At 42.5% G+C, this 23968-nt stretch overlaps 1 protein-coding gene across 5 annotated transcripts in view; it reads left to right on the forward strand.

Annotated features, from left to right (window-relative positions):
• The first annotated feature begins 704 nt into the window (after positions 1-704).
• EVA1C (eva-1 homolog C) overlaps positions 705-23968 on the forward strand; it is a 41659-nt gene continuing 18395 nt past the window's right edge. For 4 of the 5 annotated variants that reach the window (XM_062598336.1, XM_062598343.1, XM_062598350.1 and 1 more), the window contains exons 1-4: positions 705-1165; positions 16146-16342; positions 19778-19901; positions 22928-23080. In XM_062598336.1, the coding sequence (XP_062454320.1) occupies positions 1039-1165; positions 16146-16342; positions 19778-19901; positions 22928-23080 (601 nt within the window). In that variant the 5' untranslated portion in view covers positions 705-1038. The remainder of the gene's footprint in view (positions 1166-16145; positions 16343-19777; positions 19902-22927; positions 23081-23968) is intronic. The other variant, XM_062598360.1, reaches the window with a different exon arrangement.

Here is a 23968-nt window from a genome sequence, read left to right on the forward strand (position 1 = left end):
CCTTGTGGTGAAAGCTTTAAGCAGTCCTATACACTTCAAACTCAGTTATGCTGAAGCACATTGGCCTTGAACAAAGCTAAGGCATGGGAGAAGGTGGTGGCACACGGAGAGACAACAGTAAAAGGGAAGGGTTCTTTTGCAACTTGGAAGGATCAGGCCAATTCTTAACACAGCTCTGCACCTGCTGAAATCTCTCACTCAAGGAATTTGCCCTACCAGGAAAAGCTATTGGTTAGGTTTCCCACACAGACCTGTAAGCTAGCCTATAAAGCCAGTGGCCTGGCTATGCCAGAGCAGTAGACTTGTCAGGGCCTGGCATGTGAGCCACAGAGGCCTGAAAGAGGGAAAGCAGGAAAGTTGCGTGTGTTGTGCGGTACCACTTCAGTGCCAGTGAGAAGAGGGGGCACTCTGCATTGATCTTGGGGAAAAAAAAAGAAGCAGGGAAGTGTTGTCACATGAATGAGGAGGTGGGTGTAAACCCGGGATGGTCCTATAGTCACAGCCACAGCAGGAATAAGGGTGGTGAGGGGGATAACTACAAGAAAAAAAAAAAGAAAAAGAAAAAAAGCTATGCACAGGGCGTGAAGGCGAGACTATGTGCATTAGCCAAGAGGGAGGTGCTGGGTCCCAGAAATGACCGGAGGGGGGTGGAGAGAACCGGGGGAGGGCGGGCGAGGTGCAGCCAGGACTGAGTCAGCCCGGCCGGCACGATGCGCTCCGAGGGCAGTGCCAGGCGCGGCGCCGCCGGGGAGCCTCTGCCCTTCGCCGCCGCCCTCGCCGGCTCCCTCGCGGCGGCCGGCCGCGATCCCCCCCGCGGCGGCGGCTGGCTGCGCGGCGGCCTCGCCGTCGGGCAGGGCCACTCGGCCCTCCCCCTCCTCCGCCCCCTCCGCCGCCCGGGCGGTCCCGGGGCAGCCGGCTGTGCCCCGCGGCGGAGGGCACACGGCGGGCCGCAGGTGGCCGCACCGCCAACCGGGGCCGGCTCCATCATGTGAGGCGGCGGCGGGGCTGCCACTCGCCCCCGCCGCCCTCTCCCGCACCATGAGGGAAGGGGACGCGGGGCAGCACCCACGGCGCGGACAGGTAGAGCCCGGGCGGCTGCTCCACCTCCTCTCCTGCGTGATCCTCGTGTGCAGCGCGGAGATCGCGGCGCTCACTGACTTCGCAGGTACGGCGCGGGCCGGGCCGCGGCGGCGCTGCCCGCGGCGCAGGGCAGGCAGCGCCCCCGCAGCGGCCGCCGGGGCGGGGGGGGGAGGCCGCGCGCGCCCAACGGCCACCCACCGCCCAACGGCCGCTGGGGGGGGGGGGGGGAGGGGGGGTCGCGCCCAACGGCCACCCGCCGCCCAACGGCCGCTGGCGGGGGGGGAGGTCGCGCCCAACGGCCACCCGCCGCCCAACGGCCGCTGGGGGGGAGAAGTGCGGCGCCAGGGGCGGCGGCCGGGCGGGAGGGGAGGAGAAGGTGCGGAGCAGGGGTCTGGCGGCGGCCGCCGCCTGGCAGCGAGCACCTGCGCCTCCGCCTCCCTCCGGGCACGGGTCCGGCGGCCTCGCCGCCTGCCCGCCCGGGCGCCGCTGGGCGGGAGGCGTCGCACGCCCGGCGCCCCGTGACGGGAGCGGTGCGAGGTGGCCGCTCGGAGAGCGGCGCGGCGACGCAGCCCGTCCCAAAGCGCTCCGAAAGCCGCTTCAGGCACCTGATGTCCGGCGCTGGGGCCGGGCCGGGGCGCGTGATTCAGCTGTCCCGTAGCTCCAGCACCGTGTGGAGGAGCGCAGGAAGGGAAAGGGGGTGAAGGGTTTGCGGAGAGGTCAGATGAGAAGGGACGCGGCGACTTCTTAACTGTTCGTCGCCGTCCGTCGCTTCTCAGCCAGGCAGTGGGAAAGCCGTGTGCGATGGGCGAGGACCTGACCCCCGAGGGTGTGGACGTCCCCGGGAGGACTCCCGCTTTCTCCAGTAGGCTCGGAGTGGGGCCCTGGGCAAACCCTCCTGAGCTCTGGTAGGAAACAAATGCTGCGCTCCTCTTTGCCCAAAGAGCATTTCATACTGGGAGGGAGCAGGAGCCCCCGCTAACTGAGCAGAGGCATCAGTTCTCGCTGAAAAAAAACAGGTATGTCATATAACTCAAGGGCGCTGTGTCAGTGAAAAATGAAATAGCTATAGAAACGGGAACGATGTCCCTGTTTCCAGCAAAAAGAGGGAGCAACTTTTCTTCTCTGCTTCAGACTCTTGTAACTTTTTTTTGTGTGTGTGTTCCGTGACATTTCCCTGCTGTTACAAAGTTATTTAGAAGAATAATCTTTTTCCTTTATATTTATCTCGCAGTAAGTGCAGTGTATTCCTGATTAATTGCAAGTTTAAGAAACTGCCCCTAGGGCAAAAAGCAAACCTTAACTGTTAACGAACAGAACAGAACTTTCCAAAAGCCATTCGAATGCACCGGAACAAAGTTAGTACATGATTACTAATGCAAATATATTATTATACAAATTAATATAGCACATGTTAATACAGTTCAAAATGCTGGTGGAGGTCCTGCAGAGACTGGACGTATTTTTTCAGCAGTAGGAAAATGCAGTTGTGATTTTGTTATTGTCAAACTTCATAAATTTGAACATTTCTTAGCAAGCAGCCATCAAATGTAAAGACTAGAATTATACACTTAGATAAACTATGTTTCTCCTATTAGATACCTTTCACATGTAAAAGGCTTTTAAATGTTTCTTATCTTATTCTTTGGTGTTTTTTTGGCTTAACTCCCGGTTGGTAGGTAGTCGTTTTGGAATTACATGGTAATTCTCACAAGAAAATATAAGAAGGTTCAGATTTTCCTTTTCAATTAGCCACTGAGTTAAAAAAAAATCCTTCTAGTTTATCTAGGAAAGTTCATCACACAAGAGTGCATTCACATTTAAAATGAAAGATCAGTTAAGGAAATCCAAGATAATTTTTAAAAGTACAGATGTATTCACTATTTAATTTTTCACTGAACTTTCCAAATAGCTGGAATAATCAAAGACAATTCTTCCTCTCACTCCAGAGACCAGCATTGTAAAAGTCATGCAGACAATTCAATAAATAGTATGTTGAAAAGAAGATTAAATTCCAAATTTGATGCCAGTCCAGACTGGGAAAATTTCTAGGCCTTAACACAGTCTGCTGCTATTCTTTTTATTTTTAACATGGGGATTTAATCCAAAATGACAGAAAAGACCAAAATGTTACTGAACCCTTTTTAAAAAGCTATGCAGAACGCACCAAAAAGTTTTTAGCTGCTTCAAAAGTAGGGAAACATACAACAGGTGCTCAGGCCAGGAACTGTCAGATGTAAGATGACACCCTGAAATGCCATCCTACCTCTGTTTAAAACTGATACCTGTTAAAGAATCACAACAAGTTCTGTAACAACGACTTCAAAGTCCTGAGCGTCTGAAGTTGCAAAATTTCCTTATTTGCTCCCGCCTCAGCAGGAACACCGACTTGATTTTTCATAAGCTCTGCTGAATTTACATGAAAACAAATCTGCCCCGTTTAAAGGGACAGCATGCTGCAGTTGCCAAGATGCAGGCAGCTCCTTCGGGTTCGTTGCTGAGAGGTGGCAAACAGGGAGCCGGCTCCCCTGCTTTACCGACTGCATGCATGTTCCCTGTTCTGAAGAGAGTCGGGTCCGACTCGGCCCTTCTAAGGATAAAGCTTCCAGGCAGCAGGCTATGCATTCCCTTACAAAGACCATGTCGTAGAAAAGGAACTGAGCTCAGGGCTGTGAGCGTGTTCTGTACAGTTTGGTCTGGGGCTGAGAGTTTAGGAGTGCATGGAGGATTGGAAGGAAAGTTGCTGAAACTTCTCCTCCTCTTCGCAGATTGCAGGCTTTTATACTCAGATTATCAGGTGCATACTTTCTTGGGTCATTGCTTTTTCCGCTCTGTGTGTTTCCAGCATCAGATCTTTACCTCAGCAGCCCAAACTCTGTTTCACTCTCCCTCTCTGTCTTTTTCTCTTTCCCTCTCTCTCCTCCTCCGTCTCTCCTTCTGACAGCTTTCTCTAATCACCTCCCAGCCTGCAGAGAGACTATGCTTGCAGCAACTGTACATGTACTTTTTGTTGTTCTCTTTATGAATGCATTAAATTGTGCTACCAATTGTAACCTGCCCAGAGTCCGTAACTTAGTCACAAGACCCAACTGCTTCTCATACAGCAATGATGACTCCTGTTTGGATTTGTCTGCTATTTTTCAAGTAGGGAGCAGGAAGTAGTATAAGTAGTTGGTGAAAGATTATTCTTTTTATATTCTTTTTTTATTCTTTTGTTTATCATTTTTTAATGTTTGATTTGTATTTATTTTCCCATTTAGTAAATTGTAGTCATTTTTTGGATCACTTCACAGAACAGAAGCAGTGAAACTTGTGCAAAATGTACCCTTTCCTTTTCATAAGGGGTAGGTTGGCAGCCCTGGCTCTAAGTAGAACCTGTCCATTTGGTTATCACAGGTCAGTTATCATTGTGATCTTGTTACTACTCTTGCACCTTTAGGATATATGGTTGCAGGTTGTTCTCATGTTTCTCAGTCCTGCTTTCAAATATAGGAGGGATTTTGGGGGGCAATATTTCTTTATTGTGCAATAGCATTTTATATGAGTAGTAATTTTTCCTAGGAAAAAAAATGTTCTGAGACAAAGCTCCAGCTGCAGAGCTCTAAATCTCATAGCTGTATGAGGAGGACTCAATGCTAGTAAGCATAATTAGTTTCTCCTTTTAGTAATAGGAGATATCTGAAGTAAAGTAATGTTTATATGCAAGATACTTAAAGATCCATATAATCTATTCTTCTCTAGCAGTTTGTTGACAACAAAGAAAATATGTATCAATTGTAATGGGTATGGAAAGCAGAGGTTTGCCCTAAGGTCTGCTGTCCTTAGTTTGATTCATTTTTTTGAAGTGGAATCCAATGCATGTATTTCCAAGTTTGAAATTGAAGCTAAGGGTTTGATAAAAGACATAAAGGCCTAATCCACATTTTTTTTTTTCATTTGATCTTCATGCAGATTGATGTAGTCCCACAGCTAGAGAATTTTCTTTCTCTCTAAAGCCTGTTCTCAGAGGACATCGAAAAACATCTAAAATCTTTTTTCACCAAAATTGCTAGGCATCTTCATAGTTTCATTCCTACTTGACAAAGCACTATCCTCATGTTATTTTTATCGATGATCACTTGAAACTTTCACATTTCAAATGAGGTCCCAGTCCAGGAGACTGAGGGCTGCTGTTGGTTTTGCTTGCTCAGAGAGCCAAAATCTCAATTGCTCTGAGCTGCCAGGAGACTGGCAAAATTGAAGTGGGACACTTTTTTTTTTTTTTTTTTTTTTTTGAGAAATTAAGGCCAGATGACAGCAATTCTTTCACAGCTCTTCTTCATTCAAGAGCTCATTTTCTCAATACAGGCAAAATAAGTTCTAACATACAGGCCAGCAAACTTTGCCTGTGCTGATGCTGTGGAAAGGCTGGCTGCTTGCTGTCACTACTGCTAATAGGTCCTAGCTGCTTACTTTCACAAAATGTGTTGGTGCTTAACAGAACCAAGGTCTTTTCCTCTCTAACAAGCATGACTAAAATTGCATTCAATATTCAACATGCATTCAACACAATTATTAGGGAAAACCCACATGTAAAATGGAATTTCATAAGCTGCACTTCTTTAGGAAAGCAGCTAGAACACCAGAGATGGGTTTGAACAACATGACCTAAACTAAAATGTCACCTCCTTATTCCACAGAACAAATTAGCAGTCATTGCTCTCTCTTTTCATTCCCCTGCCCTCCTTGCCGGCAATGGGAGAAGAGCTCTGCTCTGTCTTTGGCTTTCTGTCCTAGCTCTGTTCTTCCTCCCAACTTTTCTCTGTGGCTCTCACTTTTCTGTGAGAAAATTCCTTCTCACCTGCAAGGTGCAGGAACATCCATTCACCTTTCTTTACATCTATTTTTAAGTGTTCTGCCTCCTTTCTTTCTCATCTTCTTCTTCTCTCCATGCCTGCTTTCAGCTTGGGTATTCTGGGTGAACTGGCCTTAGCCTCCTTTGCTCAGTTCATCAGTCATTCTCCCTGTCTTTACCTTACTCCCAGCCAGGTTTTCTGGGCAGCCTTCAAGAAAAGAGTCTGTAACCAAAGACCAAAAATGAAGTAACTATGTGATTGCATAACTGGGCTGGAGAATGACTGTGTGGATGTGAACAGAAAGAGTTTCCCGCAGTTTAGGGAGAACCATTTAATCTCGGCCCACTAGTGTCAACTTTTTTTTTCTTTTTCCAGAACATTTCAGACAGAACTAGACATTACTTTAATTCCAATGACTTGGTCTTCTGATCCAAGAATAGAGAACAAATGGATGCAAATGGATTGCAAAAAGCAAACCAGTTCCCCCATGAAAATTAATCTTATCTTGCGGCCTTTTTGCATTAAAAGTTTCCATTAAGTTCTATGGCATTTACCCATTCCAGATTCCCCCAAGCAAAAGGAAAATAGGCAAATGCTTGGAGCAAATGCTTTGTTTGTAAAAACGTGGCAGGATCAATCATGATGAACCACAAGGATGCAGAGAGGTTTTTTGTTGATTTTGTGTTGGTCAGATAAAATCCTGTATAAATTTTCTTGAGTCAGTTCTGTTGACTCACTGTGGCAAGTGGAGCTTGTCCTTCAACTGGGATATTTAAAGAGGTGCTAAAAGGAGTGATGTCAATGATGCATTTCCTTGATACTGGCTTGTAAATGTCAAATGTAAATTCTGGTTGCTTTGTTTAAAGGAAAACATTTCATTTTAGAAACATATTGCGCTTCAGTAATATGGGAACCAAACCTCAAAGTCTGCTCTAAAGTCTCTTGAAGCTGGTTTTTGTTCTGTGGAATAAAGAGGTGACATTTTAGTTTAGGTAATGTTGTTCATCTCTGCTGTTCTAACTGCTTTCCTAAAGAAGTGCAGCTTATGAAATTCCATTTTATATGTGGATTTTCCCTAATAATTTTGTTGAATATTGAATGCAATTTTAGTCATGCTTGTTAGAGAAGAAAAAACTTCGGTTCTGTTAAGTACCTACACTTTTTATGAGAGTGAGCAGCTAGGACCTATTAGTATCTCCATGAAAGGATACTGTCCCAAGAACTCTCTCAAAGTGACTTAAAGCTTAATTTGATGCTTCTCCCCCAAAACCGACACCAGGGAATCCAGCCAGGAGACATAAACCTTTAGGAAACCTGACTTCCTAGGCAATATCACTCAGAGGCCAACGTGTTTGAGTCTGTCTGTCAGATTCTTACACCTCTGAGGCAGGAACTCCTTTCGTTCATAACTGCGCAGATTACCAGCACCTCACGCATCGTGTATTGTTTTGGTTCAAAATAAATAGCAAAGATTAGCTCCTTCTGCTTTCCTATTCTATTTGCAGCTGATACCCTTCAGGGTAAGACAGAGCATCCAGACCGTCTCAGCTTTATTAGAGAAAGTAGTAACGGACCTGTACCAAATAAAAACTACATTTTGGTGAGAATGTGCCCAGACAGAGAAGGCACTGTCTAACTGATCACCAAGTATCAGACTTCTATCATCTTCCAACTATAACTCACAATTACAATTGAAATATTTTGATTTCTTACAAAACACAGAGAAAATATTGTATTGTCTTAAAGGGAGCTGAAGAGCAGAAGGAGGCGTGGTTGTGCCTTATTTGTTCAGCATTGGTGAGTCATTTCATCTGAATTTCTATGCATTTTAAGAGTTTTGTTTCAAAGGTCTATTGTGTGGCTTTTGGCAACAAATTAAATACCAGTACTGTTTGGGTCCTAACTTAGAATTAATTTTAAAACATAATATAGGGCCCAACTGAAGGCCTGTGGAGGTCATTGGAAAGATTCCCAAAGATTTCAGTGGGCTTTGGATGAGGGTCTTAAAGAATCCACAAATAGCCATCTGTTTTTCCTTACTGTTTTTATTCTTGTTTGGGAAGACAAGCATTAAGTTTTCAGAATCATTTAGCAGTTTTGGACCTTTCATTTCTTAAAGCTTAAACTGAGTAGGAGAAGAAGAAATGCCTTTATAAAGAAAATTATCAAGTTAAGAGGACAGGGTTTTTTGGCTTTTCTGGCTTGGATCTGCTGTACTGTAAGCTAACACTGCAGATCAGTGAACTGCCAGAGGATGGACTCAAAAGATCTAAAAGGCAATTTCACTCTTCTCTGATTTATCTTATTCTCTGAAATGTGATTTTTTGAGTATCAGACACAAATGGGGATGCATACAATGTAGAGTTTGACTCACAGTCTGTTTGCAAAATGAAGCCCATATTGTATTTTCTGAGGGATGGGCAATGAACAGATCCTCTCAAGTTTGCATGGAGGCACAAGTTCGTAAATCCAAGCTTTCAAAAAAATATTTTTCCCTAGTCCCGGGATCTTCCTGCTTACAGTCTTTGAGAAGATCATAACTTTGCTGTCTCTTGGGCATAATGATTCCCTCATTCTGTCTCCAGATGAAGCTGCCACCTACTAAGCCTTTCGCTTGTTGCTTCTTGTTAATGGTGCTAGAAGAGGCTACTATGTCTCCAGTCAGAAAAGGATTTTTTTTTTCTTTTTGCAAAGGCAGAAAGCAGCTCCAGAGTCTTCCTTAACACAATTGTACCTCTTGATAGATCACAGTATAGGAGGGAGAAAATCTTCCTTTTCCACTGTAATAGTTCCATATTAAATGACAGGACAAGTATTTATCCATAAGGCTTCATGGAATGGCTAAGAGAAATATAGCTGACAATAGCATGGAGTTTTCTGTAGATTTAAATCTTCAGGGATCCACAATAGTTTGCTCCCTTCTAAAATGTACTTTGCTTGCTAAGGAACTTGTGTATACTTTTACCCAGGCCCACCAAGTGCTGCATGCTACCCCTTCCCATTGATTTTGTATAGAGGCACTGAAGTGTATAAGCACACAGGGAGAATGAGAGGCAGAAAAAAAAAGTAAGAGTGAGTGAAAGAAAGGAAATGCATAGGGATCTTTCCGATTTCCTTAAAAAACCATAGGGATTAAAAATTAAGCATCACTCCTGGAAGACAGCACGAAGGAATAGGAAACTGTTGATTTGAAGGAAACAGAGAACAGCTGTAGGAGGATATGGGAGAGAGAATAGGCAGCTGGTCCATGACTGCAGGATTCATGGATTTCCCCACTCTACAAAAAATTTAATACACAGAGCTGCAATCCAGGTTGATTGGGAGGAGTATGAAGAGGTTAGGTGGTATCCAGAGAAACAAAACCCATTTGGTGAGTATCACACCACAGAGTTACAGGATGTCTGTCTTTTCTTTATGAAGTCTTTGCTTCATTTTTCTAAAAAGAACTCATGAATTGATTTCTTATGCATGCTGTTACTCACTGAATAAGCCCTTCTCTTGCCATTTGCTCACATACTAGATTTTGACTGAATCCTTAGGCTGAATTATTTTCTGGCTCACCTGTGTCCCTTATTCTGACTTGAGTAGAATCGAGCTCTTGCTTTATTTGACTCTCTGATTTAGTAGGTAATGGCAATTAGGATCAGTAAGATGCCTGTGATCCATGAGATATGATTGTGAGCGAAAAGTTAAGCTAAACAGTTTCCTTAGGAAAACATGCATCTTGCTAAAAGAATTCATCAAAGACCTGACAGAGATTTTTTTTTTTTTTTATCACTAATGCCTGCTTTTATTGCTACACTATCCAAAAAGCATTTTTACTTTTAACTTAAGTATTTTCTTATTGAAGGTTTAATCCTCCAGCTGTGTCAGTGAGGCCAGTGAAAATGGGTTGTTCCATTAGGAGCAGGTGAATTAACTCTCAGTGTATGTCTACTACCTCTTTAGCAGCCTGTTTACTTTTAATGTAAGTAAGGGACTGAGTTGGAAGTGACAACTCTTGTTTTGGCCTATCTACTTGGGCTTCAGGGAACTTGTAGGAACTTTTTTTTTTGAGTCTTTTCTCCTCAGGTTTGAAATTGGCCAGTGAGCTCAAAAGTTGCTGAGTGAGGAAATGACAGCTGGACAAGCAGCATGAAGCTCATAAGCTTCATTTCCTTCAGAAATCGTGGACTGAAAACTCAGGGTCTCATTCTAAAATAAGAAATGGTATTTGAAGCTCTGAAACCAAACTAGAGTTTTGGAATTGGAGAGCTGAAACTGTTTTTTTCCAAGTGAGCATCTCTTTCTACGTCAAAAAGGTATAGATAACACCAATTTATGGGGAAATGCCCCCAAATTAAAAATAAGATGATTATGCAAAAATTCTTTCCCTTGCATAGTAAGCCATCTTTCCATGACATCTTCATGGAAGTGTGACTCTTCAGCCCATTGTGGGGGACTCCAGAAATGTTTACAGCCCACAGGGCAAACACAAGGATAAAGTTAGTAGGATGGCAGTCACGGGCAAGGAGGATGAGTGTTCACAGCAGTAGTGGAAAAGGCATATCTGAAAACCAAGCAACGAAGGGAAAAGGAGTCAAGTTAACGAATATGCAAAAAAGCATATATTAAGCAAGTAAACATACTTATTTATATTTGCCAAGTGAAGTTGTTATGCTCATTACTCAACAGTAAGTAGAATGAACAATGCTTCTTTCCAAGGGCATTTCTTTTTGATAAAAGCCTGTGAGATTAGGTCTTTCTAGTATGACTCAGACTGTATGCTTACAAGACACTTGGTAGGTGAAAAAGAATAAAATGCTGGGACAAGAAATTGTTGTGAATTTTAGAGATGGAATCAGAACGTTAGTTTAGAACATTTTGCCATCTTTCCCCATTATTAATTCTAAAGTTCTTTCTACAGAAAGAACTTGAAGACAACCAAGGCAAGAGACTAAAGAGAATTATGGGAGGCAGATCCCTGCTTCTGTAAACAGAGCCAAACAGGCACTGTCACATCCACTCGCACAGCGCAGCCCTGGAAGCAGTGATGATGCAGTAACTCTGAACAGCATTGCCTGCGGTATAGTTGCCTCTAAAGAACAGTGGAGGATATGCTATGGGGAGGAATGGAAACTTAGGGGGTAGTTCTTCTTCAACCTTTCCTTCACAAACCAGTGGAGAAATACTGCATCTGTATAACAATTAGTGTCATGTTGATTCTTCAAACGGTGTTTGTAGTAGAGTTTATCAGTGATTCTGTTCTGCATGAAATCTCTTCTTTCAAACCTGCCAATCTTGCTTGTGTATTTTTAATGCCTGTTGGCACAACTCTTGGAAAAACTGCAGGAGCTGATGTAGATTTACCAAATGGATTAGCCATTTGGGACTCCCACAACAGTATAGGTGATATTTCAATCTATTCTGATCTAAAGGGAATTCCTATGTCTTAAAAGCCAGCTAGCAAATTGCTGTGCTAATTAAGCTGGATTGAACTATGCACAGTGACCAATATTTAAAATAACTAAATATGTATATAAAGACCTGATTCGGAGAATTCTTGTGGGCTGTGTGCTACTCAGCTTCAGACCCTATGAATATTATATTGCAAAGCAGCTGTTTTGCCAAAAAGACATTATGTCTGTCAACACTGAGATTGCATTTAATATGTGCTAGCCATTAGACTAACAGCTCGCGCTGCTCTGGCTGGTGCTTCCATACGGTGCAATTATGCTGGTAAAGTGGGGTTGAGCAGAATGTACATATTGCTTTAGTCTAACTCTGACAACAGAAAAGGGGCTTTAAGGCCTTGCATCAGTGTCCTGCACTATAAGGAATAAATCCAGTGAATTCTAGTGCCTTATATTGTCTTGCACCATACATAGGAGACATAACACATTTCTTGGCTGAACACTTCCAGATGTTTTGGTGGTGTCCCCCCCTCCCCTTTTTTCTTTTTTTCTTTTAACAGCAACATTCAAAGTTCCCCATTTTTCCATGTTTTTTAGCGAGGGAAAAAAAAGCTTTTTCTCAATTTCCATGCCTTCAGGTTCATACAACTACTACCATTAGTGTTGTCATTCAAAGTAATAACACCAGGAGCAAATACAGAGTATAAAATCTACAACATTTTAAGAGTTCTGTTTTACACAAAAAGGTATCTATTTACAGCCTTAACTCTCCTAGGCCGGTTATTGTCATTGTCATGTCAGTTTATCAGTCCATTCTGCAAAACGAAGTGATCAGTAAGGCTTAAAACTTTGTTCAGCTGCTCAGTCTCAGTGTTTTGTGTGCTCTTCTGGTGCTATGTTTTTTAGCTGAAGTTCTTTGTCAGCACAGTTGATGCCGTAACTAATTTGGCTAATTCTATAAGAAAGGATTACGCTTGGATTTTGCATTGGTATTTTGAAGCTCAGTAAAAAGTTACAAAGAATGAGTAGTCTGGGTTATGCAGACAGTTGGGTGAGATGATACCTTCTGGCCTTCAAATCAATGGAATCTGTTTATTGCCATATGATTCAGGCTTAACTTCTGAGCCAGTCTAACATCTTTTAGATGATTTTGTATGCAGAGCACCACATACAATGCCTATGAATGTGTGCCTTGGATAAATGGGAAAGCTCCTAGTGGGGCTTTCACACAGTGATGTAGAGATGTTATTGGGACACTGCAGTATTGCCAGGTTTTTCTAATTTAGTCAAATCTTACAACAGTTGTCATTTTAATAAAGTTTCAAATTGTTTTAAAGAAGAAACACATTTATTACATTTGAAAAAAGAAAGAGAAAATCTATAGTCCTCCCAATTGCAGAATAGAACTTGAAAAGGTGACTACCATGGCTAACCCCGCCCCCATCACCCAATAACTCAGAAAACAAGGAGAAGGAACTCACTTTTTTAAACCACCAAGGTTTAAACCACCTGTTTAAAACCTTAAGCCCTCTAAAGACTTCTGTAGGGTCTACTTAAGATTCCTTATGCTCAGCGTAAGAAACCCCATAACTCTCAGGTCTTCTGGTTTGCTTGGCAAGGTGCACACCAGAGCTCACCCCAGCGTGGTGAGTTGTCCACAGGAAGCAAATCTGGATGTGTGCTAGCTGCAGAGGCCTGAGGGGATACTTCAGCAAGCAGGGAACCGGTACTTACAGGTGTGCTGTAGCTTTTTTTTTTTTTTTTTTTTTAACGTTTCCTCTGAATTTTCAACTAACAGATAATAATTAATTAAGGAAAGACAAAACAAGAGAGAGCTGACTGACAAATAGTGCCTTGGAGTGCTTGTAGTCCATACAATGTGCTGGGCCAGTGCCTAAAAGTGACACAACCCTGCTGTCTATTTTGGACGACCTGATTTAATTACCCCAGTTGAGGGAAATGCAGAAAAGGAAGCACACTTCAGAAAGAGTGACAGACCCATTCAACTGTTACAATGCTCCCTCTCCCCATAATCACAGCTGTTATTAGTTATACAGATAAGAACATATTTTCCCCTAACCTTACATTGTCATTCAGCTGAATGTGTTGCCTTGAGGGAAGTGTGTTTCTGCAGAGGACTTAGTAAACAATATAGGGGCACTTGTGGTCTCAAGAGCTTTGTACCAGGGTGACTACGAGGCCACGCTGCCCAGGAAGGTGTGGGAAAGCAACTAGAAACCACTCGCTCCTGTGCACGCACTGCTTTGGGCCCGAGGTAAGAGGTAGCAGCTGCTACTCACTCCCCAAGCCTGACCTTCCAGGTGGGCACCAGGCAGGCAGAGCCCTAGCACGTGGAAGAGGGTCTGCGTGAGAGGAGGAAGAAAGCTGGAGTTTGTCAGGGAAGAAACAAGAGGAAATTGTGATTTCTTGAATCAGAATCCCTTTCCGTGGCTAGCTGTGGGCTGCCCCGTCTGCACGACCCTTCATAAAGCGCTGGCTGGTCAGCCTGGTTGTACGCAGTCCGTGTGTGTAGTAATTAGAAAAAAAAAAAAGAAAAAAGCAGGTTACATGATCTGCCTTGTGAGGCAAGCAATCCAGATACTAGTACGTCACCACTTCTCTTATCAAATGTTAGCAGCCGATTTCCATTACTATTTTAATCCTTTATTGTGTTCAAATATGCAAGGATTTTAATAACAGCAGTGTCACTTTAAAAGCCACCAGGAAGGCCAGAGAGCATGATGTCTTATTTTCACCATTCCATCTAACAGTATTTTTACAAGTGAACCATATTGCTATACAAAATCAGAGCAAGTTATTTTAAAAGCATTTTTTTAAAGGATTGAATAGTTGCAATTGTTAGAGAAAGGTGCTTAGATACTGGATTAGGAATTTGCAGGATCAAAGTAGCAGTTAAGATGCCAGGGAACTCATCCAAATCACAACATAGCTGATATTCTTTAGGGAATACTGTGCTGTTTTGTATACAGCACTCCTGGTTCCAAGTAACTTAAAACCTGAAGAACTGAAATGATTACATATATCAGGCTAAATCTTTCAAGGTGGTGAGTGCCCGCAACTCCTGTTGGGCTGAATACTTCTTTACACTGTGGCCTTTTATGCTATGATGGCAGTGTAAAAGGTGTTCAGCCCCAGTAAATACCCCTGGGGGCCCCTCTACAGTATCAGACTGTAGCAAAGTAGCTTGGGTGCAGTTGGGCATTCATCCCATTTTTGTGGTTATACTCAGCACCTTTCAGGAGCAGGCTCATGGAGGAGTGGCTCTGGCAGGCAGGCTCATTTATTTATGATTTCAATCACATAGAAAATATAGGGGATAGATTCTGCCCGTTTTGTTTAATGTGTAAGAAGCCAGAGGGATATTAGCAGGGCTGTTCCCCTGAGATGCAAATGCAAATACAGGACATGAAATTCTGTCCATTCTGAATTCAGTGGCAATGCTCAGATTGAGTTGGTGTGAGGAACTCATCTGTGCCTTTGGTGCCTTGGAGGATATGCCTAGCTGACTCCTGTCCTCTCTTGGGCTCTAGAAGAGGAAATGCAAAGATGGTAACAGCGTAGGCTTCCCCTTTTTCCAAACTTACTAACAGATAGGGAAGCTCACTTTTCATATCCAAATCATTGCGGCTGGAAAAGATGTCAGAGAATTGAAATATTTCGTTTTGATAAAATTTACATGGAATACTTAGATTTTTATTTCAAAGCCATTTTTCCTTTTAAAAAGTGCTCTTTGGTTAAAGGTTGAAAAAGGGCAACAAATCTGAAAACGTAATGGCATGAGGGAACTTTTTTCCCTTCTTTTCTAGGAGAAAACTGAATTCCTTTTTTTCTCGTTATGATACAAAATAATTATCATTCTGTTTCTGATTCAGCCACCAAAACAAAAAGAAGAGATGTTTTTTCTCCATTATAATTTAGTAATAATGCTGCTGTCATCCCACTGGGGCAAGGATATAGGCAAAACAAGGCTCCTAAAGATAAAAGCTACTACTTTCTCCTTTATTAAACCACTTACATGTTTGGAAAAAGAGACAAAGATGAGAAATTTAAAATTCTGAAAATTAAAAAGATACAGATACTTATGTGATCATTTTCTCCATTTTAAAGCTTCTACAAATCTTTTTTTCTTAACAAATAAACCAGCAGAAGCTCTTAGTATTTTTTCCTTACTGCATAAGTTGGTTTTAGAAGGTTTTGTTTTGGATTTCTTTTTGCTTTGAATGTGGATGACCTTGCTGTTCTAGAAGTTGGGTATTCATTTTAGAGAGAATAATATAGAATGTAATGGATGTGTAAGAATCAAAGAAAACTATTCAAATACAGTTATTGCATACACATAAATAGAAAGTCTGATAATAGTGAATGAGTTAGAAAAAAGATTTGCTCTGAGCTGCAAGTTTGCAAAGCTGCAAGCTGCAAAGAATACCTTAACCAGTTGGAATGAAGCAGTCTAGGCCACAGAACCAAGGAGTAGCCCTTCCTACTTTTGAGAACATGCCCTGGGATCTTTAGTAACCACAAACAACAAGGACCTGAACCCATTTGTTGTCTGTGAAATTGCATCTCCAGCACTGTGCTGCTGCTGGGGTACTGGTACAGCTCTGACTCAACGCCACTTACTAGAACACAGTGCCGCGACCTGTTGTTTTTCAGGCCTGATGTAAAAGTTGACCCATTCATAGAACCGCATGGTGTGGCAGCGGGCCATACTTCCAACCTTGACTACGATGCCCTTTCCAGAGACTGATTGTGGTTTTCATATTACCTAATGAGCTTATCATTTCCTGTGCTAGTTGTAACACAGCTAAATATTTTCTAGGTTACCTAACCAAACTTCTGCAAAATCACACCGCCTATGCCTGTGATGGGGAACATTTGAGTCTGCACTGTCCTCGGCATTCAACAATAAGTGTTCAGTCAGCATTTTACGGGCAAGACTACCAAATGTGTAGTACCCTGCAGCCTGAAACCAGGATGACAGAACCCATAAACTGTGTGGCACCCACTTCTTTGCAGGTATCACATATTGTAAAGGTACTTCATGCGAAATGTTGTTAAAGATTTCCATGTGGTGAGCTTTACTGCATGAAAACTGCAAGTATTCACCATGTTGAATGAAATTATGTTGCATTTCTGTCTGTCTGTCATGCCAAATATTACAAGAGAAGGGGTCCATCTGACCAGCAGGAGGTATCAGTCACATGCCTGTAGATATTCCCATAGGCTTGTGAAAAGCTTTGTAGGTTTCCTTCTATTTTGATAAGCCTGCCTTTGAAAAACCCTTCTCCATGGTCTTTAGTATAATCAATTCTCTGCTAATCAAGGAGTGGGTTCTGACAGCATAGGCCAGTCTTAATCCATCACACAGGCCCTCCTCATCCCCAGGAGAGGATACACACCTAACAGGACTGGGTTACAAACACACCAAATATAGTGGCATTCTAGCAGAAGTTTGGCTTGTTTGATGCATATCTTCAGTCATTAAAAAGGCCCAGTGACAGCTGAATAGCAGATCCTAAGCACTTCTGCAGCCACCTACATTTCCATGAATACAGGGCTTTTATCAGTAATACCTTATAGTTTGCTTCCTGGGCCTTACACCTCATAAATTATTATTTTCTGCTATGGAGACTTTTTAACAAGGCTAAGAAGATCTGGATTACACTGATGTCAAAAGTTTCATCATAGTGAAAAGGTCTAGTCTCGGGCACAATTCAACAAATCTTTGCAAAAATGGGAAGTCAGTGGAATCTGAACACATTCTATCAGTGAAGCTGTTGTAAATGCTTTACAGAAGCTCTGCTTCCTTGAAACACTTGTGCTTGTAGCTAGAACATTGCTTCTTGACAACAGGGCATCTCTGTTCCTACCACTAGTAAGCTGAGGGGTTTAACAAAGTTGTTTGGGTGTAATATCCTCTCTCCAGAAACAAAATTAGGGCAGTTTTGTAACTGTGGCTTGCACATGCTGTACTGCAGCTTCTGAAGATATTCCAGAAACGACCTGTGGGCCATGTGAAAATACAGCTCTCCACTTAAAGCTGTAGGCCAGATGCATCCTTGATGTCATTTTATTGACCACAGTGGAGTGACATCAATGATTATTTTGGGATTGTGAGTCTTGAGTGCCTTTGTGAGGTCTCCATGGACAATTTTTTCCCTTGGGTTTAATAAACACAGCATGGGATAACTGTTGCATAAACCATCATCAACATTCAGGCACTGTGCCTGATCAAAGATGTGAAAGCATTTTGACAAGGCCACAAATGTGAGAGAGACGAATGCTCTGCATCTCAGGATTTCCGGTCCTGTCAAGGCGAAGAGGCATATCCTGTAAACTGATTTCTTAGAAAAGAGCACCAGTGATTTCATCCACTCCTCCCCTTCCCTTTGGAAACGTATCTGCAATCTGCATAATCAGACATGATGCTATCCTACAGACAGGAGGAAGCATAACAGGCATTTTATACACTGACCCCTTATTAAAAGGATCACAGCAAAGTTCGATTTGTTCCGAGATATTAATAGCCCAGTGCTATCTCGGTACGAGTATCATTGTTTGCTTTCACGGCTGCATGTTTTTGCACAGCAGCATGATAGAAAATGTGACTGCTCTTTGCATGAAGTAAAGGAAAATACAAACAAATGTGCAGGAGATGGTTCAGCTCAGGTACAAACATAAGGTATTTCAGTAGGGGACAGCTGTCCCTGCTTACTCGTGATGTAACTCTATTTCCGTGGCCTGTTCTAGAACAATCTCAAATTAATGAGGAGTTATTTGTTTGACTTGCAACATTTTAAAAGAAGAAGCCAGTGATCAGATTAAATCTGCTGTGCTTTTCCTTCCCTTTTAAACTCTTGTATGTGCTCTTAATCCTCAAAAAGTGTTGGATGCAAGACCTCTTCTCCTACGGAAGGGGACAAAAAGATGAAAGTGTTACAGGATCACCGCTGCCGTTGTGTATCATTTCTGCTTAGGAGGGATGACTTCCGGGGATGAGAGAGGAGATTCAACTACTGCCAACTCTGAGCCTGGAAAAGAGAGTGTACCTTGTGCTAATCATAGTGGTAAATTTGTGATTAGGCCTCTTGGCATGACTGAGACCCTTTCTGATGAGAAACCAGAAAAATTTCCCATGGATTTTGGCGATACCTAAAACTATCAGCAAATGGTATCTTACTGTTACTCCTATTATAGTTTGCCTGACCCAGAGACAGTGCACTCCATATCACAGTCTGCAGTGATTTTAATCGTCAAGAATCATGAGCACAACACAGAGTATTCAAAAATAGTGTATAGAAAGCCTTCTCTAAACTGGGTTTTGAATGTGAACAGATATTTCATGAGTAAATTCCTTATTCATTTAAACTGTTTTCTTAAGTGCTTTGGCTTGTGACTATCAACACTGGCCTCAAACTCATCTCAGACAGCATTGTTATTTTTTCCCACTTTCATTAGCAGTCCCACTTCATCAGTGCTTTTGGAGCTGTAGCAATGATAGTGTGAGCAAGCTTCTGGCACTGCGAGTCCTCAGTCCTTTTGCTGGACTCAGAGCAGGTCCACATGACACGTAGTGGCCTTTTTACTGTCTCTTCCATTGCCACTCCCAGTGAAGCAGCACAGGAAGAACCACAGTATATTGCTGGGCAAAAAAATCTAGCATAGATGTGGCCTTAAAACAGCATTTTAAAAAATCAAGCAGACTTAGGACAGACACACATCTATACCAGGCAGTCAAACCAATTCTGAAATTGGATCTAGCTGCAAGTCAAGTAAATACATAATCATGTGTATAACTGCAAGCAAGAGAAGTCCCCTATTGGGTGCCCGTGGGAAGCAGGGCCTACATGTGGCTTAAAGTTAGGTATGTCCTTAAGTATAGCTAAGCACACACCAAGCCTAGAACTCCTTCAAATGAAGGTGTTACAGGGCATGGTAAATTTAAGTGAGATTAAATAGTTTAAAAAGTCACCCTTCTGAGTTGTTTGTTACTACCCTTTGGCAGTATGTCCCACTCCCATGAATGTTGTCAGGAAGATGCGTGCACGCCTCAGGCTCATCAGTGAAAAGACTGGAGGCTGAGCGTGCTCCCACCTGTTTTGGACTCTGTACTGAGTCCAAAACACCACTGAAGTGGTGGGCACACAGTGAGATTTGACTGCTTGGCTGGTGACAGAGGGAAAAGTAACAAAACCCAGCAAACTGATAAAACCCTAAATTGCCATGGATATTGCTGTTATGTGTGTGTATGGTTAAACTCATTCAGGGCTCAAAGTCCAGTAGAGATGTGGCCTCAATCCTATGACGCAACTGTTACCTGTGTTTTTTTGGCCAAAAAATAGTGAAAGAATGATTTCTCTCGTATATAGAACAAAGTATGATTAAGTGTTCTCATTGCTGTATAGCTTCATATCTTGTTTTCAAGACTATCCTTTTTGCCCATTGTTCTAGAAAGTACTGGACGAATGCCAAAACCTGAGATCCTGCCAACTCCTTGTCAATAGTCGGGTTTTTGGACCTGATCTATGTCCAGGAACCACTAAATTCCTCCTTGTCTCCTTTAAATGCAAACCTAGTAAGTAATCCACATCAGGCGAGTGTGTTTTTGTGTGTGTTTCATTGTTTATTTTGGTTAGAATGTCACTGCGTAAGGCTTTACATAAATCCATGTGAAGTTTTGAGACTCTTAGATTAGTAGTGAATTGCTTTTTTTTTCTATTTTACCTTAGCTCTCCATTGTGCTTACAACTTCAGTGTGCTTGCTGCCAGTTTAGTGACCAGTGTCATTTATCAGAATCAAATGTCAGACATCAGATTAAAAGGAAAAAATGTTTTGGAAATTATATTTATAGAGATGGCAATGGTGAGATAGAAAGATAGAGGTAAATAGCAAAAACAAATGTTTCCGCTAAGGATCCAGATGATGAACAAATTATACCAGAACAAAGAATATTCAAAAATGCCTAACAGGGTAGAACCAAATCTTAGAAACTTGCAAAGCCTCTGTCACTGCCTACCATTTCTAGAATAGTCACTTGGGGAGACACATGTGTGACTATTTTTGTTATAGCATCACCTGTATTCTATACAGGTGATTGACATTGATATATAAAGGGACAAATCCTGCTTCAAAGGTAATGCACTTTTGAAACATGAGAAAAGCATTAGAAATGTTAGGACAGACAATCGTGATGAAGTTTCATTTATTGGTGGTTTGTGATTGTTTTGTTGTTGTTTTTGCTATTATACTTGAGAACAAGCCCCAGCTGACCAGGTGCTCAGCTTGCTTTGGCAGCTAATCTCCAATGTGCCAGAAATGGGTCCCAAAGAAAATATTTGAATGATGGTTTATGGGTAGGTTCACAAGCCAACTCAAAAATACCATCCCACAGCTGAAGGAGAAAGCACAAAAGGTATTTTCTTTAATCAGAGCTTTAAGATTGACATCACTGGTGGCACAGGAACAGGGGTAGCACAGCAAACTGAAGGGCCAATTTATGCAGAGTAATGAAGTAAAAGCAAAAATCCTGGAATGGTTCTTACCTTTGGCAAAGCGCTAGCACGTGATTCCCAGAGATATTTACTGGGCGAATCTTCAGAAAAATAATGTGTCTAAAACGTAACATTTTAAAGATTTGTATTATTTTACAGTTTATTTTTTCCAGGTTACAATTACTGCATTGTTAACAGTATATGTACTTGCATATCATAGCTGTATCTGTGTCATTAGAAATCATTCTTTACTAATCAATAGTGGGTCGTGATCCTCTTTGTTACTTTCTTAGGGCACTTCATATTTTTCCCATGCATATGAGTTATTTTCAAAATATAATATTGTGTGATCTGAATTTTACCAAAGTTGGTCAAAAGTATATTTGACAGCAAGTGCTGCCTCAGAATTGAGGGAGATGGTCAGTTCCAGTGCAAATTACCTGACCTCATTTGACAGGAAATTTATATTCCTGAATAAGATACTAAAATTGTTAGGCCTAATTGCAGAAAACGTCCTCACTTAAGAAATCACTTGAGTGTAACTTTAAGCATATGCTAGAATCTCCTTGCCTTCAAGCAGACAGTTAAGTGATTTCCTGAATCCCTTAGTTGTGCATCTCGTGTAGAAAGTCTGTAATGTTGTTCATTGCTCTATCTCTGCAGAGGTCTCTGTTGTATTTTTATCCTTGCCTTGTCCTACATCTTAACACAAAATGCAAACCCTTCAGGGTTTGTTTCTTCTGTTTGTACTTCCACAGCCTCTCCAGCAAGGGCAGAGCACAGCTGTGCAGACACACAGCCCGGCATTAGTCTGTCAGCCCTTGTGTCCGAGCCCCTGTTTCTTTGGCATGATCCTCATGGACTGGCGCAAAAGGCACTTCTGCAGAAGTAACAATCTGCAGCAGGCCAAGTGTTTTTAAAAACTGTGAGTGCTAAGAGCTCAGATGGCATTACTATTAAAAATTAAGCATTTTTATATTTATTCAATTGTAAGTGAACTATGTTTTCTTCATTGAATAGATAGTTTTTCCTCTCTCTAATTCTTTTAGCACCAACACCCGCACTCCGTTCACGGCAAGACCAGTCAGTAACAGTAAGATTTCCCTTTGTCCCTGCTCAGCTCAGGAACCTCCTTTTCCCGTTTCCACGTTTCTGAAAGACATAAAATGGAGCAGACTAAACTCTTTTCCTTGGCCTTATCCATGCTAAAAAGGGTTTGCCACCATACCTAGGCCAGGAAGACTTGAGTGGTAAATGCTACAAGCAAATAGGCTGCTTAGACGAGAAAGAGGTCTCTGGCCAGGCAGGAGGTTTTAACCAGAGGTGCTATAGGTGGCATAAACCTCACTGCCTAAAAGATAATTTCACTGATTTACTTACCTCTGTGCTGAGGGCATTGCCTGTGTGCCTATGCCAACTGGGAAGGGGAGAGGGCATATTTTTCTCAGGCTCCCGATTCCCATTGCTTTGTCAGCAAGGCTTTCAAATGAGCCTTTGCGGGAGAGTCCTGCCCAGGGAACCCCCCTGACCTTGGTGGAGCGAGGCGGATGTAGCTGAGACCACGCTCTGGCTCAGGGTATCTAGCCCATCCCCTGCCTTTGTGCTTCCCGCTCTTCAGCGCTCGCTCTGTGCCTCACGCTGTGGCACTGGGCGCTGCCAGCCATCCCCATGATTGATGAGTGGTCTGAGGCTCTCAGCACTTGGGCAGACATTTAAAATAGGCACAGAATGCCACATTGTCCTTGGGAGAAACAAAAGGGAAGCGTGAGGCTTCTCCTACTGAGTGGCTGGGGAAAGCAGGCCAGGAAATCAGGCAGGAATGGGGGAGGCTGTTCCACTGGGAGACGAGGCTGGCAAAAGATGATTTTTTTCAATTCATTTTAGAAAGGAGCTGGAGGCTTTGTGTGGTCATAAGGGAACAAATTATTTAGGGGAAACACTCCGTTTTGCTATTGGCTTTGTCTCTGGTTGTAATTGTGCCACATTTCACTTGCAACAACTTACAGAAAAGCTGTTTTCTGTTATGCTGCTATAACAGTCTAGTGCTATTAACAGCCCAGCTGAGTAAATTGCCTCATGCTACTGTATTGTTATCTGCTTCTATTTTAGCTGAATACAAAACCAAATCAGCATGTGAAAATCAGGAACTGAAACTCCATTGTCAGGAGTCAAAGTTCCTTATCATCTACTCTGCCACCTTTGGCAGGTCGGCACATGAAGAGAACATCTGCTCGACAGAAATGGAACGCATCCCCCCATTTGGTAGGTTTTTACGCTGTTGATGCAACTTCCTCCAAGTGGTTGCACAGAGGAGGGGGAAAAGAAGGGGAGAAAACTTCAGACACAAGAGCAATGTCACTTTGGAAGTGCCAGTGGCTGAAACATAAGAGATTTTATTTTTAAAACTCAAACAAATTTCCCAGTATGAAGGAGAAAAATAGTGTAAGAAATGTAGCAAAGTAATAACCCTTGTTGTAGTTAATCAGTCCTTACTATAATTAACTGTAAAAGCTAGTTCTGTTGGCTATCTTAAATTTAAGCAACTTGTACTAAATGTCATCTCTTTGCCTTTTTTCTTCCTCCAACTTCTGGCAATGATTAGGCAGCAAGTGTGTCACAATACTTCATCTGCTCTGATCTCTGTTTTTGCTGGCTGTTCCTTGCCTTAAATTAAAATTGTAAAGACAAGCTCCTTGGGTCAGGGTCCATGACTTTACCTGCTGCTATATGACCAGTCTCCAAGACTACACTATACTAGTAAATTAAATGTTTCTGGGACTTTTCTCTGGCACTAAGTCCAGCAGGCAGGAAATGGCCTGTGTACGTAGTATTAAACTCTCCTGCCCTTCAAAGCAGAACGACTACATGCAAACTGCCTCTTGGGGCTGCTTTCCAGCCTGAATTGTGGTGGGGAATTGCTGGGAGGATACTGATGGCCCAGGCCAAAAAGGTACAGGTACCATACTTAACAGCATGGAGCACAGAGTTACAGGGTGAGGAACATTCCCTGGCACTGCTAGTTTACTAGTGCAGGTGCATCCCGAAGGATCTGAATAGAAATAGTAGTAGCAGTAGTAGTAGCAGCAGTAATAATAATGACACTTTAGTCACAGACTGTAAACGTTATAACTAGTTTTATGGTCTACATCG

This window comes from Rhea pennata, chromosome 1, assembly GCF_028389875.1.
Source record: "Rhea pennata isolate bPtePen1 chromosome 1, bPtePen1.pri, whole genome shotgun sequence".
Lineage (NCBI taxonomy): Eukaryota > Metazoa > Chordata > Aves > Rheiformes > Rheidae > Rhea > Rhea pennata.